The 16,033-nt window shown below is 46.0% G+C and overlaps 1 protein-coding gene across 2 annotated transcripts in view; it reads left to right on the top strand.

The window, feature by feature from the left end:
- The window catches only part of LOC120046507 (protein quaking-like), a 96,342-nt gene that overhangs the window by 26,278 nt on the left and 54,031 nt on the right, over positions 1–16,033 (top strand). For both annotated transcript variants that reach the window (XM_038991800.1, XM_038991799.1), the window contains exon 3: positions 9,981–10,097. In XM_038991800.1, the coding sequence (XP_038847728.1) occupies positions 9,981–10,097 (117 nt within the window). The remainder of the gene's footprint in view (positions 1–9,980; positions 10,098–16,033) is intronic.

The raw sequence follows: 16,033 nt of genomic DNA on the forward strand, positions 1-16,033 counted from the left end.
CTAAAGTAGGAAGTACTAGTGACTCGTTCAATACGGAAGTGGTCAGGTGATGCGGATTCTACTCTACAGGACTGTTTTGCTAGCACAGACTGGAATATGTTCCGGGATTCATCCAATGGCATTGAGGAGTATACCACCTCAGTCATCAGCTTCATCAATAAGTGCATTGACGACGTCCTTCTCACAGTGACCGTACGTACATATCCCAACCAGAAGCCATGGATTACAGGCAACATCTGCATCGAGCTGCCGCTTTCAAGAACGGGACACTAATCCGGACGCTTACAAGAATTCCCACTATGCCCTCAGACGAACCATCAAACAAGCAAACCGTCAATACAGGATTAAGATTGAATCCTACTACAGCGGCTCTGACGCTCTTCGGATGTGGCAGGGCTTGAAAACTATTACAGACTCCAAAGGGAAACCCATACGCGAGCTGCCCAGTGACGCGAGCCTACCAGACGAGCTAAATGCCTTTTATGCTCGCTTCGAGGCAAGCAACACTGAAGCATGTACGAGATGACTGTGTGATAACGCTCTCGATAGCTGATGTGAGCAAGACCTTTAAACAGGTCAACATTCACAAAGCCGCGGGCCCAGACAGATTACCAGGACATGTACTCAAAGCATGCGCAGGCCAACTGGCAAGTGTCTTCACTGACATTTTCAACCTCTCCCTGACCGAGTCTGTAATACCAACCTGTTTCAAGCAGACCACCATAGTCCCTGTGCCCAAGGAAGTGAAGGTAACCTGCCTAAATTATTATCACCCTGTAGAACTCACGTCGGTAGCCATGGAGTGCTTTGAAAGGCTGGCCATGGCTCATCAACACCATTATCCCAGAAACCCTAGACCCACTCCAATTTGCATACCACCCCAACAGATCCACAGATGACGCAATCTCAATCGCTCTCTACACTGCCCTTTCCTACCTGGACAAAAGGAACACCTATGTGAGAATGCTGTTCATTGACTACAGCTCAGCGTTTAACACCATAGTGCCCACGAAGCTCATCACTAAGCTCAGGACCTTGGGACTAAACACCTCCCTCTGCATCTGGATCCTGGACTTCCTGGCGGGCCTCCCCCAGGTGGTAAGGGTAGGCAACAACACGTCTGCCACACCGATCCTCAACACTGGGGCCCCCCAGGGGTGTGCACTTAGGCCCCTCCTGTACTCCCTGTTCACCCACGACTGCGTGGCCAAACACGACTCCAACACCATCATTAAGTTTGCGGACGACACAACAGTGGTAGGCCTGATCACCAACAACGATGAGACAGCCTATAGGGAGGAGGTCAGAGACCTGGCAGTGTGGTGCCAGGACAACAACCTCTCCCTCAATGTGAACAAGACAAAGGAGCTGATCGTGGACTACAGGAAAAGGCGGGCCGAACAGGCCCCCATTAACATCGACGGGGCTGTAGTGGAGCAGGTCAAGAATTTCAAGTTCCTTGATGTTCACATCACCAACAAACTATCATGGTCCAAGCACACCAAGACAGTTGTGAAGAGGGCACGACAATACCTTTTCCCCATCAGGAGACTGAAATGATTTGGCATGGGTCCCTAGATCCTCAAAAAGTTCTACAGCTGCACAATCGAGAGCATCCTGACCGGTTGCATCACCGCCTGGTATGGCAACTGCTCGGCATCTGACCATAAGGCGCTACAGAGGGTAGTGCATACGGCCCAGTACATCACTGGGGCTAAGCTTCCTGCCATCCAGGACCTATATAATAGGCGCTGTCAGAGGAAAGCCCATAAAATTGTCAGATTCCAGTCACCCAAGTCATAGACTGTTTTCTCTGCTACCGCACGACAAGCGGTACCGGAGCGCCAAGTCTAGGACCAAAAGGCTCCTCAACAGCTTCTACCCCCAAGCCATAAGACTGCTGAACAATTACTCAAATGGCCACCAGACTATTTACATTGCCCCCCCCCCCCCCCTCCATTTGCTGCTACTCGCTGTTTATTGTCTATGCATAGTCACTTCACCCCTACCTACATGTACAAATTACCTTGACTAACCTGTACCCCTGCACACTGCATATGTGGGAACTCCTTCAAGACTGTTGTAAAAGCATTCCAGGTGATGCTGGTTGAGAGAATGCCAAGAGTGTGCAAAGCTGTCATCAAGGCAAAGGGTGGCTATTTGAAGAATCTCTACATGATTCCATATGTGTTAATTTATAGTTTTGATGTCTTCACTATTGTTCTACAATGTAGAAAATAGTACAAATAAAGAAAAACCGGTGAATGAGTAGGCGTTCTAAAACTTTTGACCGGTAGTGTATATTTTTTAAATTACAGATGTATGGATCTCGGTGTCCACATATGTAGCTACGACCTTGGCAGTTGTCATGACAGCCCAGTAAGATGGAGTCGTAGCTTTATTTCTGCAGTACCAAGGCAAAGCAGCAGATATGCCACATCACTTCACAGTCTTTAAAAACAGCCATTTTCAACAAACTAGACTAGACAATAAAAATCTAAGTAATGAAAAAGTTAAAATAATACTTTTCATTGTCGTCGTCCCCCTCCCTTTTTGAACACTGCTGCAACTCGCTGTTTATTATCTATGCATAGTCACTTCACCTCCACCTACATGTACAAATTACCTCAACTAACCTGTACCCCCGCACACTGACTCGGTACCGGTACCCCGTGTATATAGCCTTGTTATTGTTATTTTATTGTATTACTTTGTATTATTTTTTACTTTTAGTTTATTTGGTCAATATTTTCTTAACTCTTCTTGAATTGCACTGTTGGTTAAGGGCTTGTAAGTAAGCATTTTGCTGTAAAGTCTACACTTGTTGTATTCATCGCATGTGACAAATAAAGTTTGCTTTGATTTTGATTTGATTTTGACCTAGTTGAGAGGTGTGAGCAAAGCTTCTTCATTTTAACTCGGAATAAGGAGTACGGGAAAATGACATTCTATCATTTGGAGAGTAGTGTTTTGGTTGAGGGTGCAGCACCTCTTTGCTAATTGCTATCAGCTCTATGGCTCATCATGGAACTGCTTCAGAAGCACTCCAATTCTAGCACCAGGTGGCATGGGAGGGGGTAGAGAGGGATGGTGCGTGCGTAAATGTAGGGGAGGGGGGTTACTGAGGGATACCCATTACCTCCACCTGGGGGGTAATGGTTAAGGGCAGGCATGGGGTGCTACCCTGATGAGGGAGGAGGGTTAGAGGGAGTAATGGTGGGGTTTAAGGAGGGAGTGGAAGTGTCACAATCAAGGATAGGGTGGGAGAGGTGTTGATGTTTGTATTTATTATGGATCCCCATTAGCTGCTGCCAAGGCCGCATCTACTCTTCCTGGGGTCCAGCAAAATTAAGGCAATTATACATTTTAAAACAAATTAAAATGACAATATATTCATAACAGATTTCACAACGTAGTAAGTGTGTGCCCTTGATATGAGGGAACCTACCTCTTCAAAAAACATCTCAAATTGTGTGTGTGTGTGTGTGTGTGTGTGTGTGTGTGTGTGTGTGTGTGTGTGTGTGTGTGTGTGTGTGTGTGTGTGTGTGTGTGTGTGTGTGTGTGTGTGTGTGTGTGTGTGTGTGTGTGTGTGTGTGTGTGTGTGTGTGTGTGTGTGTGTGTGTGTGTGACTACTGGATTGATGAGTATCTGCTGTATCTCTGTTCTCTCTCCGTCACCTACTGTGAACCGTTTAGAAATTACAGCACTTTTTGTACATAGTGTCCCCATAGTAGGGGATCAAAAGTATTTGGACAAATTTACTTATGTGTATTAAAGTAGTCAAAAGTGTAGTATTTGGTCCCATATTCCAAGCACACAATGACTATATCAAGCTTGTGACTCTACACACTTGTTGGATGCATTTGCGGTTTGTTTTGGGTCTGGTTCAGATTATTTTGTGCCCAATAGAAATGAATGGTAAATAATGTATTGTGTCATTTTGGAATCACTTTTATTGTAAATAAGAATAGAATATGTTTCTTAACACTTCTACGTTAATGTGGATGCTACTATGATTACGGATAATCATGAATGAATCGTGAATAATGATGAGTGAGTAAGTTAGAGGCACAAAGATCAAACCCCCAAGACATGCTAACCTCTCGCCATTACAATAACAGGGGAGGTGAGCATTTTTGGCAGGGTATGATATTTATGCCTCTGTAACTTTCTCATTGAATGTTTTTCATAATTTATCTGCAGATAATCGCCAAAACGGAGCCTACCAGTATGCAAATGGAGGAGCCAAAAGAACGGCTCGCTCACCGATGCGATTCGGTTTCCGTTCACCGAAAATATCTGTTCAAAAAGAGCCGTTTGCCCATCACTAGGCTACACTGACGAGTCACTTTCACGGGAAAGGGGGATACAACCGAATGCATTCATGTGAAAATATGTTTTCCGCGTTTAACCCCAACCCCCTCTGAATCAGAGAGCTGCGGGGGGCTGCCTCAATCGACATCCAGGTCATCGGCGCCCGGGGAACAGTTCTTGTTGGGGGTTAACTTGTTCTGAAGCGCTACCGTGGGCATATAACTACGTCGTATGATTTATGGATCGCAAAGGAATATAGGAGATTGACTTTATTTCGGTCAGTTCGACACCTTTAATACACTCGTCAACGCAAGCTGTCAATCAAAGAACAGCAAATAGGCTATGCACCCTGACACTGTGACTGACTATAGGCCTACGAAACAGGCAAAACAAAAGAATAATTCACAACGAAGTGGATTTCAACTCGTCGTTACTGCTTACATTACACGGGGCGTGTAAATTCGCTCACGGGAGACGATGAAGCATCATGCTCTTCCTCCGTGGAAGAAATTCGACTGCAGCCAACCACAGTGCACAACGATAACACACGTACCGAGAGGCGGGACCGACAGCATTCTGACAAACCAGCAGTGTTTCCCTGTCATTGCTCGCTTTGTGATTGACAAGCGCCTGTCCTCTCCGAAGATCACTAGACGATGCATATTGTTCATTCTAGCGGGAGAAGGCTATAAGGACTTTTCTGACCCGCGAATTGAAACGTTTAAGTGAAAAGAAGCCTAGTTTAATTAATGAATTGGGGAAAAAAGTAGCTTACGGAGAACCCTGTTTCATGTTCAAACACACTTAAAAGATATTTGAAAGGTCAATTATGATAAGGTCAATAATCACACGAACATTCCCACACACACTCACCTCTTGAAAGAGCTATCTGGCCTTTCTTCCTGCACGCTCGCCCTCTGGTCCTCCGTAATAATGAAAACAAAAGACATCCTGCAGAAGGGAATTAGAGCAGAGTGCTATTAGAAGTCAGTAATTAATTTGCCTATTAAAGTAGCTCGTTTATCTTCATAAAACAATGAGATCAGTGTGAGTGTGTCCCGATCGGTCCAGCATGCTCTCGGTTTAAAATGGTCCTAATTACTTTCGGTTTTTATTGCAGTTGATGGAAAACATACTTAATCTCCACTGCCCAGATTGGATAAATAGGGCGAGTCCTTTAAAAGCAGATATTAGACATTCCATTAGCTTCAATGGATTTTCTCACTCTCCACTTCCCTCTCTCTCTTAGTTTAGGGGGAGGAGTGGAGGTGGGTTGTGTCGTTGTTGGGGCCACTGACTCAATCTGTCTCTGTCCTGTTGGCCTCTCCAGCTGGCTGCTCTGATCAATACTATGGATGGGGGTTTGGATCCACCATTTTACTGCAATGATTTGAACTTACTCCATCCACCCGGTCCAGTGTCCACCCGTCCACCCTAGAAATGTCGGAAATTGTGCAGTTGGGCCGAGAGACTTGCTTTATAAATACATGGAGGGTGGACACACATAAATACAGTATGTGTTTGACCCCAGTGCACCTGCTGCGGCCCTGTGTTGGTTCTTTAAAAGGAAGAGAATGCCCAATGTGATCCTGAGTGAGCTGCAGCTGCCATGTGGATCACTCGACGTCTGACAGAAAAGGTTAAACACAGGAAGTTAAGGCTGGGACGATACCAGTATCACAATAATTTTTTTCCATGGCATAAATGAGAACACAAAGCAGACCAAACTCTTTGGTCCCTTAAAAACCTGCTGTGTGTCAAATATAGTGTCCTGTAACTTTGAAAATAAATAAATGTGACTATGGATGACGACATGTCTTCCTAAAGAAGTGAAATTGTGTGTTTTGTTTCCTTGCCACGATACTAACGAGTATTTGCGATACTGGTATCGTCCCGGCCCTACTGGAAGAGGGACGTGAGGGGCAGGGGGGCACCCTCCACAAAGACTATTCCTGTCTGAAACACACTAACCCTACCAATGCTGATAACCTTCACGCAAATCCCCTCTCTCACATTGCCAGTCACTCGCCCAGATTTCACCTGACAAGATGGGAGATGGGATTCTAATTCTGCCCTTTTTTATTCATCTCGTCTCAAAACACACACTACTGTCCTCTCAACACACACACACACACACACACACACACACACACACACACACACACACACACACACACACACACACACACACACACACACACACACACACACACACTACTGTCCTCTCAAAACACACACAGCCTCACAATCTCCAATTCACCACCTCAAAACTACTCTGAGGCATTCATCACTGCCAAATGCATCAAAGTATTGTACTTGGCATGATGGGTTAGGAGACTTGGAACACAAAGCTGTGCAGAGGAGGAGAGGAGAGAGGGATGCTCCTAAAGGAGGGATATCAACATGCAGGTGACAAAGGCAGACCGGAGGGAGACCAGAGGGGGTTGAGAAGTGTTGCTTCGAGTCCACCTTTCACCTTCATGCTGTCACTTGCACTTTTTGTTGCGCCGGGTTGTGTCACTATGAATAAGTCAGATGCTCTTTCATGACCCGTTTTTTTTTTACGGAGGAGGGGATGTTTGACTATGACAATGCATTTGACCTTTCATGCTTTGGAATACTAGAAGGATTCCGACGGCTCAGATATTTTGTTGAAACGTCGTAGGTAGGGAAATTACAGTTTATTTTTTATTTTTTTAGTAGATGGTCATCGTCTACGTGACGATGGTGTTGAGGTTGATGGTGGCCTTCATCATCATCATGACAGTCAAGATGTAAGAGAGAGAGAGCCTTGCCTCGATGCGGAATCTCCTGGCAGCTGCGCCGATGGGTGTCCTCTGAATTGTAGGCTGAAAGAGATGGTTGTTCCGTGGCTGGTGTCTCTGTATTGCACCGAACACTACAGCATGGTACAGAGAGACCTGCGTCAGAGAGTGGAGATAACTGCTGTAGCCTGCCTTTTTGATTTCCCTTCCTGGTGAATTTGAGCCGAGCTGTACTTATGGAAATGAGGAAGTCCTGTGGTTCCTATGATTGTTCAGGCTCAAAAGGAACATCTTTTATCCAGGAGACAAGGACGCGTGATTGACTAGAACGACACCACTGACTGAGCTCTCGAAGCACCGTCATGCAAAAACCTGTATAGCTCTGTGATGCCCAATCAAAGTGAGATCGCAAAAGTGAAATTGTCTTAAATGGCAGGCATTGAGGATTATGCAGAAAGATGTCTCTATGGAGTGACCTGTGTCTCTATGTTGAGATATTGTCTTTGTTATTTCTTCTCGTTGGGGAGTGGTGTGTGTGTGTGTGTGTATTGTGTATAGGGACATAGTGCATGGCCGAGCAGCAGAATGTGCCCTTTTCAACCATGCCAGGTGCAAACTCCTCACTTTGGCAGCTGACAAACGGCTAAAACAACTAGGCTTTCAGCGAGGTGCTGAAACACAGAAGGACAGCATGGGGTCTGTTTATTCTGTACATCTCAGTTATTTAGAGGTTTGGAGGGTGAAACTGGAGATTCCACAATGTTTGTAGGCATTTCTTGTACATTTTGTACTTTCTTTCGGGTTCGTATTCAAAGATAAGCAAATGGATCTTCATGTTGCCGATGGACAGAATTTCCATAGCGAGGGAGAGACGAGAGGAAAAGGGGGAGGGAGAGAGCAAAATTAAAAGAAGGGCAGAGCACACGATAAACATTGCTCTTGCTCATCGCACAGTACATAACTTTGGACACGAGAGCCGCAGAGCCAACAGAAAGACAATATACACTGAACAAAAATATGAGCGCAACATGTAAAGTGTTTCATGAGCTGAAATTAAAGATCCCAGAAATTGTCCATACGCACAAGAAGTGTATTTCTCTCAAATTTTGCACTCAAATTTGTTTATATCCCTGTTAATGAGCATTTCTCACTTGCCAAGATAATCCATCCACTTGACAGGTTTGGCATATCAAGAAGCTGATTAAACAGCATGATCATTACACAGGTGCAGCTTGTGCAGTTTTGTCACACAACACAATGCCACAAATGTCTCAAGCTTTGAGGGAGCGTGCAATTGGCATGCTGACTGCAGGAATGTCAACCAGAGCTGTTGCCAATTGAATGTTTATTTCTCTACCATAAGCCGCCTCCAACGTTGTTTTAGAGATTTTTCCAGTACGTCCAACCGGCCTCAAACCGCAGACCAGGTGTATGGCGTCGTGACCAACATATTCATATCTGTGTTCCCAGTCATGTGAAATTCATAGATTAGGGCCTAATGATTAGGGCCTAATGAATTTATTTAAATTGACTGATTTCCTTATATGAACTGTAACTCAGTAAAATCTTCCGGACCTCATTTTAATGGATTGTCGATACTTCAAGCTCAATTATTTGTGTTGCACAGCACTTTGATAGCCACAGAGGAGGGAGTAACCATAGTAGTCCATATGTTTCCCACAGCTCTTCGTCACTCACATCCTGTAGTGTCAAGTCGACTCTGATTCAAAACAATGTCAAAGTGAATGTACAGATGTAGGATCTTAATTTGATCACCCTGTTGCAGGAAAAAAGTGCAGGAAATGTAAAACTTGTGGTGTATTTCAGCATTTTACACTTTTTACAATTCTAACTTGATTTTCCCCACACGAAAAATGTATCAACCCATTCACAAATGTCCATTCATTATAATTAAAAGCAAATCAAATTTTATTCGTCAAATGCGCCGAATACAACAGGTGTAGACTTTAACTGTTTTCTTTACCGTTAAGTGCTTACTTATGAGCCCTTTCCCAACCATTCAGAGTTAAAAAGTATAAAAGAGTTAAAAAGTATAAAAATAGAAAATAGGACCACTATAAAAAACAATAATGAGGCTATATACAAGGAGTACCGGTACCGAGTTCACATAATAATTCAAATTTCCTGTTGCTGCGGGATTATTTTCCTGCTGTAGCAAACCGGCTCAAATTAAGATCCTACGTCTGTATTGACATGAAGTGATCAGCGGAGATAATGGTGAATGCCAATCTTTAAAACCTTTCATTGTTCTTGCTCTGTTTCGTTTGAATCCAGTAGGTCTTGTTGCTATAAACTTGGCCAGTCAGTCCGTCTCTCTTGTCCTTTAAGGCCCAGGACCTGTCTGTGTGTCAGTCTCAGTCCCAGCTCATCGATATGCAGCAGCCCTCATGAGTCTTGACTGACAGGCAGTGTAAAGTCCAGTGAGGAGAAGAGCAGAGAGGAGCTGCTGATCGATGGGCGAACGATTGCTGAGCCTTATCTTGTCAGCGGCGTCTGGTCGCAAGACACTCCCGATATCGGCTGCTTTTCAGCCGCCATCGAGCGTCATTGTGTAAGAGCGCCAGGCGGGTGATGAGGGCGTGAGATTACAGCGAGGTGGGAGGGTCAAGCGACGGGCTACCTCGTCTCCATCATCGCCTTGTTTTCTCGTTCTTTCTCTGTGTTTCCATATCTTTGTATCTGATCCCGCTCTCTTCTCAACATGTCAGGGTTGAGAAAATCAGTTAACGTTTCCATTACAGATATGTTTCAACTGTCTACTATGTCCTCATACATATCAATGATAAAGTGTCCTGTTGTCTGTGTTGAAGAACTGCTCTGGTTCTAAGCCCAGGTTCTAATTTGTGTGTGTGTGTGTTTGTGTGTGTGTTTCTCTTGCAGTTTAACTTTGTGGGCCGTATCCTGGGACCACGGGGGCTGACAGCCAAGCAGCTGGAGGCAGAGACAGGATGTAAAATCATGGTGCGTGGAAAAGGCTCCATGAGGGACAAGAAGAAGGTAAGGCGAGCACACACACACAACCACACACACACACACACACACACACGACCACACACACACACACACACACACACACACACACACACACACACACACACACACACACACACACACACACACACACACACACACACACACAACCACATACACTCGAACCCAACCACACACACACACACTTGTTTGCTCTTGGGGACCTAAAATGTATATCCATTTAAAATCCTATTTCCCCGAAACACCTAACCTTAAACCTAACCCTAACTTTAACCTATAATCCGAACCCCAAACCCCTAACCCTAATTCTACCCGTAACCTTAAAATGTCCCCACAAGGGATAATTTTCTTGTTTTACTATCCTTGTGTGGACTTTTGGTGATTTCAGGCCACCACGAGGATGGAAGAACAAGACCACACACACACACACACACACACACACACACACACACACACACACACACACACACACACACACACACACACACACACACACACACACACACACACACACACACACACACACACACACTCAGGCATTATAAACTCACCCTCACACACAGATTGCTATTTACAAAGTAAAACCTTACTTCATTTTCTCTCGTTATCGATCATGTCAGCAATTGACCGCCCTAATCTCTTCGTCTTTTCTCAGATGCCTTCCATTGATACAGGCTCCAGTCATTGTGTAAAACTGGTAGAGTGTGTTTTCATGCTGTGTGCATGAGCAGTACTACTTACCCTCCAAGGGTGTGTCCACTAGTCTGCAGGGCCGTCTGAAGATCTCGGATATTTCCTCCTATTGGGAAACAACAATCATACCCCCAAGCTGCACTGTCGCTCTGAGAGGGGCAGGTGTTCAAACATTGTCCTTGGCCTCAGATCTGTGGGATCCAGCAGCAGTGGGGCTCGATGGGCCCCCAGTCCAGCCTGTCCCTGTCCCTGAAACGTGACCATGTTGGGGCGGTGTGATCTTCTAACCCTGGCCCCTGTAGGATGGGAGAGGAGCACTGGGAGGTGGTCTGGGACCAGGGGGACTTCCATGCTCCTCTTAGACATACATGCGCACGTGCGCACGGACACATAGACAAACACACACACACACACACACACACAGACATTTATTTATTTCCCATCTTTCTCTTTTCAGAGAAAGGTCAGTTTTTATTTCCACTGTATAAGCAGGGCCCTGCCTTCTATTTGGACAAGTGGTGTTAGTGGAGATTGTTATCTGAGCTCTTCCACAGAGTCCCAGTGGGGGGCGCTGGCAGAGAAAATAAAACAAGTGTCTCTGATATCCATGCTGTGGTCTCCTGCCCCCTTCCACGTCTGCTTCAGTTCGCCGTCCTGCAGAAACCCAGCTGCTCTATCTGTATCATATCTCCCACCACAGAGCGGGGTGAGGCTCTCTTTTTAGTTTCACCACCATGGTGTTAGTGATGAACTGTACTACAGGCTAAATCAAAACTACTGGTCTTCCTCGCATCATAAAGCACAGTCAATGACCCCCTCTTGTCCTTCCTCTGTTCGTCCATCTCTCCCGTTCCCAGGCTCTGTCTTCCCCTCCTTCCCTGTTTCGTTTTCTGTCTTTTCTCTCCGTCTCTCTCCGTCTCTCTCCCCCCCCCCCCCCCCCCCCCCCTCTCTCTCTCCCCCTCTCTGTGACTGAAGGGCGTTGTTGTTGCAGTGGTTATCGGGTTCCTCGCTACCTGCACGTATTTTATTAGATGACCGAGCAGCGCAGAGCGCTGGTGTCCTTGTCCTCTGCGTACTGTCTCGTGCCACGTACACACTCCTTAAGTGAAACAAATGCCTGCCGACACAGATTGGGTCTTGTGGAATGCGGAAGGCGGTGTGGAAACACAGCACCACCACAGCAGCCAGCCAATAGATAACCATTGAGCAGCAGCGTTCCCACACTAACTCACGCAACCATAGGATGTGTGTTAGGAGCTCCAGTTCTAGCAGGGCTACGCGAAACCACACAAAACATTTATACGCCGGAGTGGGGCTTTCTCAGTTACGACAGAACGTCCTGCTATATTAAAATTGAAAGTACCAAAGTTGAATTCTGAGAATAGGAATATAGCGATCGTTGGAGAGCTTGGTGTAAAGTCAGCCCGGGAAGTGGAGAGATTGGTGTAAGGTCAGCCCTGGAAGTGGAGAGCTTGGTGTAAGGTCAGCCCTGGAAGTGGAGAGATTGGTGTAAGGTCAGCCCTGGAAGTGGAGAGCTTGGTGTAAGGTCAGCCCTGGAAGTGGAGAGATTGGTGTAAGGTCAGCCCTGGAAGTGGAGAGATTGGTGTAAGGTCAGCCCTGGAAGTGGAGAGCTTGGTGTAAGGTCAGCTCTGGAAGTGGAGAGATTGGTGTAAGGTCAGCCCTGGAAGTGGAGAGGTTGGTGTAAGGTCAGCCCTGGAAGTGGAGAGCTTGGTGTAAGGTCAGCCTTGGAAGTGGAGAGCTTGGTGTAAGGTCAGCCCTGGAAGTGGAGAGCTTGGTGTAAGGCCAGCCCTGGAAGTGGAGAGCTTGGTGTAAGGCCAGCCCTGGAAGTGGAGAGCTTGGTGTAAGGCCAGCCCTGGAAGTGGAGAGCTTGGTGTAAGGTCAGCCCTGGAAGTGGAGAGCTTGGTGTAAGGCCAGCCCTGGAAGTGGAGAGCTTGGTGTAAGGCCAGCCCTGGAAGTGGAGAGCTTGGTGTAAGGTCAGCCCTGGAAGTGGAGAGCTTGGTGTAAGGTCAGCCCTGGAAGTGGAGAGCTTGGTGTAAGGTCAGCCCTGGAAGTGGAGAGCTTGGTGTAAGGTCAGCCCTGGAAGTGGTGTGATGTTTGAGTCAAATGGTGGCACAGCAGGTGGTGTCTACAGCCTTGGAGTGGGCGGGGTCTCAGCAGCGCTGGGCAGTGATTGCCTCAGTGTCTCTCAGTGTGACAGACATTAGTGCTCTGTTGTGTGCTCTGGTGCTGTGGGAAGGAGGCTCGCCAGGTTAGCTTAATGAATTGTGCGTCCATGACCAGTGGTAAGAAAGGCAGCAGACTATAGGACGGGGGCCAGATGAGGGCTGCACTGTGTGTCCCTGGCAGCAGTAGCAGCACTGCCGCCTCCTCGTCCTTCTGCTGCTGCTGGCACTGTAAGCTGGTGAAAAATATCACAGATACATACACCTACTCTACACATTCTGTTTGCATCTCTCTTTCTCTCTCTCTCTCTTTCTCTCTCTCTCTTTTTCTCTTTCTCTCTCTCTCTCTCTCTCTCTCTCTCTCTCTGCTTTACACACGTACATGAGCACACAAACATAACCAACCACACAGGCCGTTGTCCTTACAATAGCGTTCAGACAGACTCCGTCTTCAACTGCTCGAGGCCCTCTGGCTATTACAGTTATTATGGCTGTCAGAGTGGCTTCACACAGATCTACTCTACTCTAGTCCCATACCCACACTGCCTACTCAACTCGCACAGCACATCGCTTCTACAGTAGCTCCCCTTCTCTAAGACACTGTGTGTGTGTGTGTGGCTGTGTGTGCGTATCTCTCACTCACACTCTCTCTCTCTCTCTCTCTCTCTCTCTCTCTCTCTCTCTCTCTCTCTCTCTCTCTCTCTCTCTCTCTCTCTCTCTCTCTCTCTCTCTCTCTCTCTCTCTCTCTCTCTCTCTCTCTCTCTCTCTCTCTCTCTCTCTCTCTCTCTCTCTTTCTCAGTTCATTAGAGTCTGGGAATGACTTTCCAAGTTGCTCTGTTAAAGCAACACTGTGCATAGTACACATACATATCAGTGTTGTTTGTTGCATCAGTGTTGCCGCAGGTCTCCAAGCGACACTAGAGTAGCTAACCGTGCAGCTAACCTTGAGCTCATTGCTTAGCGGTTTGAATTAGTGTGCTGAATCTTAAGGTTCTCCTTAATTACTGTCTCCTCTTAGCATATATTCTGCCAGACAGCATGTCTGGCTCAGCAGGGACAATACTGAGCCAACCAAAATTGGTTCTGTGAAAGTTCCCAGAACATTTGTTAGGTTGACAAATGTTCTCATAAAACATAAAACTGTCCAGTGGTGCTGATTATGCACGTTTGTAAAAACATTTGCCTGTGGTTGCAAGAACGTTCCCAGAGCACGTTCCTTCTGTTCTTTAAAGGTTCCCAGAATGTTTCATTAGGTTGTGGGAACGGTCTGGTGGGAACACAAAATATGTGTTCTCAAAACACAGAAACTGTCCAGTTGTGTGGATACAATGTGTCATTAGGGTGCAGAAAACATTCACCTAATGTTACAAGAAACACTTTTTTTGAATGTTCTTTAGAGGTTCTTAACACATTTATTTAGGTTGTGGTAACATTGTGGGGATATGACAAGAGACAAAACACAAAAACTTTACAATGGTTCTATTAGGTTGGGAAAATATGTTGCAAGAAGATTCCCAGAACACTTTTTAAAAATGTTCTTTAGAAGTTCCTAAAACATTTCTTTAGGTTGTAGGAAAATAGTGGGGATATACAGTATACACTAGGTTGCCAGTCTATTAGGTACACCCATCTAGTACCGGGTCGGGCCACCTTTGCCTCCAGAACAGACGAAATGCTTCGGGGCATGGGTGTACAAGGTGTCGGAAACATTCCACAGTAATGTTGGTCCATGACATCAAGCAGTTGTTGCAGATTGGATGGCGGTACGTTCATGTTGCAAACAGCCAAATCCATCTCATCCCAAAGATGCTCTATTGGGTTTGGTCAGCAACAATGTTCAGATAAGCTGTGGCGTTCAATCGTTGCTCAATTGGTATCAAGTGACCTGACGTGTGCCAGGAAAACATTCCCCACACCAGTACACCACCACCACCAGCCTGTACCTTTGACACCAGGCAGGATGGGTCCATGGACTCATGCTGCTAACACCAAATCCTGACCTTGCCATCAGCATGACGCGACAGGAACCGTGATTAGTTGGACCAGGCAATGTTTTCCCACTCCTCAATTGTCCAGTGTTGGTGATCGCATGCCCACTGGAGCAGCTTCTTCTTGTTTTTAGCTGATAGGAGTGGAACCCGGTGTGGTGGTCAGCTAAAATAGCCCATCCATGACAAGGATCGACGAGTTGTGCGTCCCGAGATGCCGGTCTGCACACCACTGTTGTACTGCGCCATTATTTGTCTGTCTGTGGCCCGCCTGTTAGCTTGCATGATTCTTGCTATTGTCCTTCGACCTCTCTCTTCCGACTGAATGTTTTTTATTTGTCGCATCATTCTCGATACACCCTAGACACTGTCGTGCGTGAAAAGCCCAAGACGGCAGTCGTTTCTGAAATACTGAATCCAACGTGCCTGGTACCAACGTGCCTGGTACCAACGTGCCTGGTAGCAACGTGCCTGGTAGCAACGGTCGTGCCACGCTCAAAATCGCTTAGGTCACTCGTTTTGCCCATTTGAACGTTCAATTGAACAGTAATTGAATGCCTTGATGTCTGTCTGCTTGCTTTATATAACATTCCAAGGCCATGTGACTCACTGTAGGAGCGATCAGTTTTCGTGAACGGGGTGGTGTACCTAATAAACTAGCCACTGAGTGTACACAACAGGACAGATTTTGATGCCATTCTTCCCATAATGATAATGTGTTATCTTACTGTTAAGGAAGTTAATTGCACAACAGTCCATGTAGCAACAGATATGGGCAATTATCTGGAATCACATAAACATTTACTGTACAAACATATTTTTACCATATTTTGTTGACAGTCACAAGCAGGGATTGAATCTGGGAGTTTATAAGCATTATCCCTGGAATGAATCCGTTGCGTCACTGGGATGGGACTAACAAAAATATAAAGTTGTTGACAGCTTTACACTGACTTTCAGGTCTTGGTCTTTGTCTTTGCAAAGGAGAGGGTAAGTGAATGTATAAAAATAAGTATCCTGTATTATTTCTTACTCTATCAGTCTTCTTTATATACTGTAATGTTGGGATGTTTTGACT

The sequence above is a fragment of the Salvelinus namaycush genome, chromosome 4, assembly GCF_016432855.1.
Source record: "Salvelinus namaycush isolate Seneca chromosome 4, SaNama_1.0, whole genome shotgun sequence".
Lineage (NCBI taxonomy): Eukaryota > Metazoa > Chordata > Actinopteri > Salmoniformes > Salmonidae > Salvelinus > Salvelinus namaycush.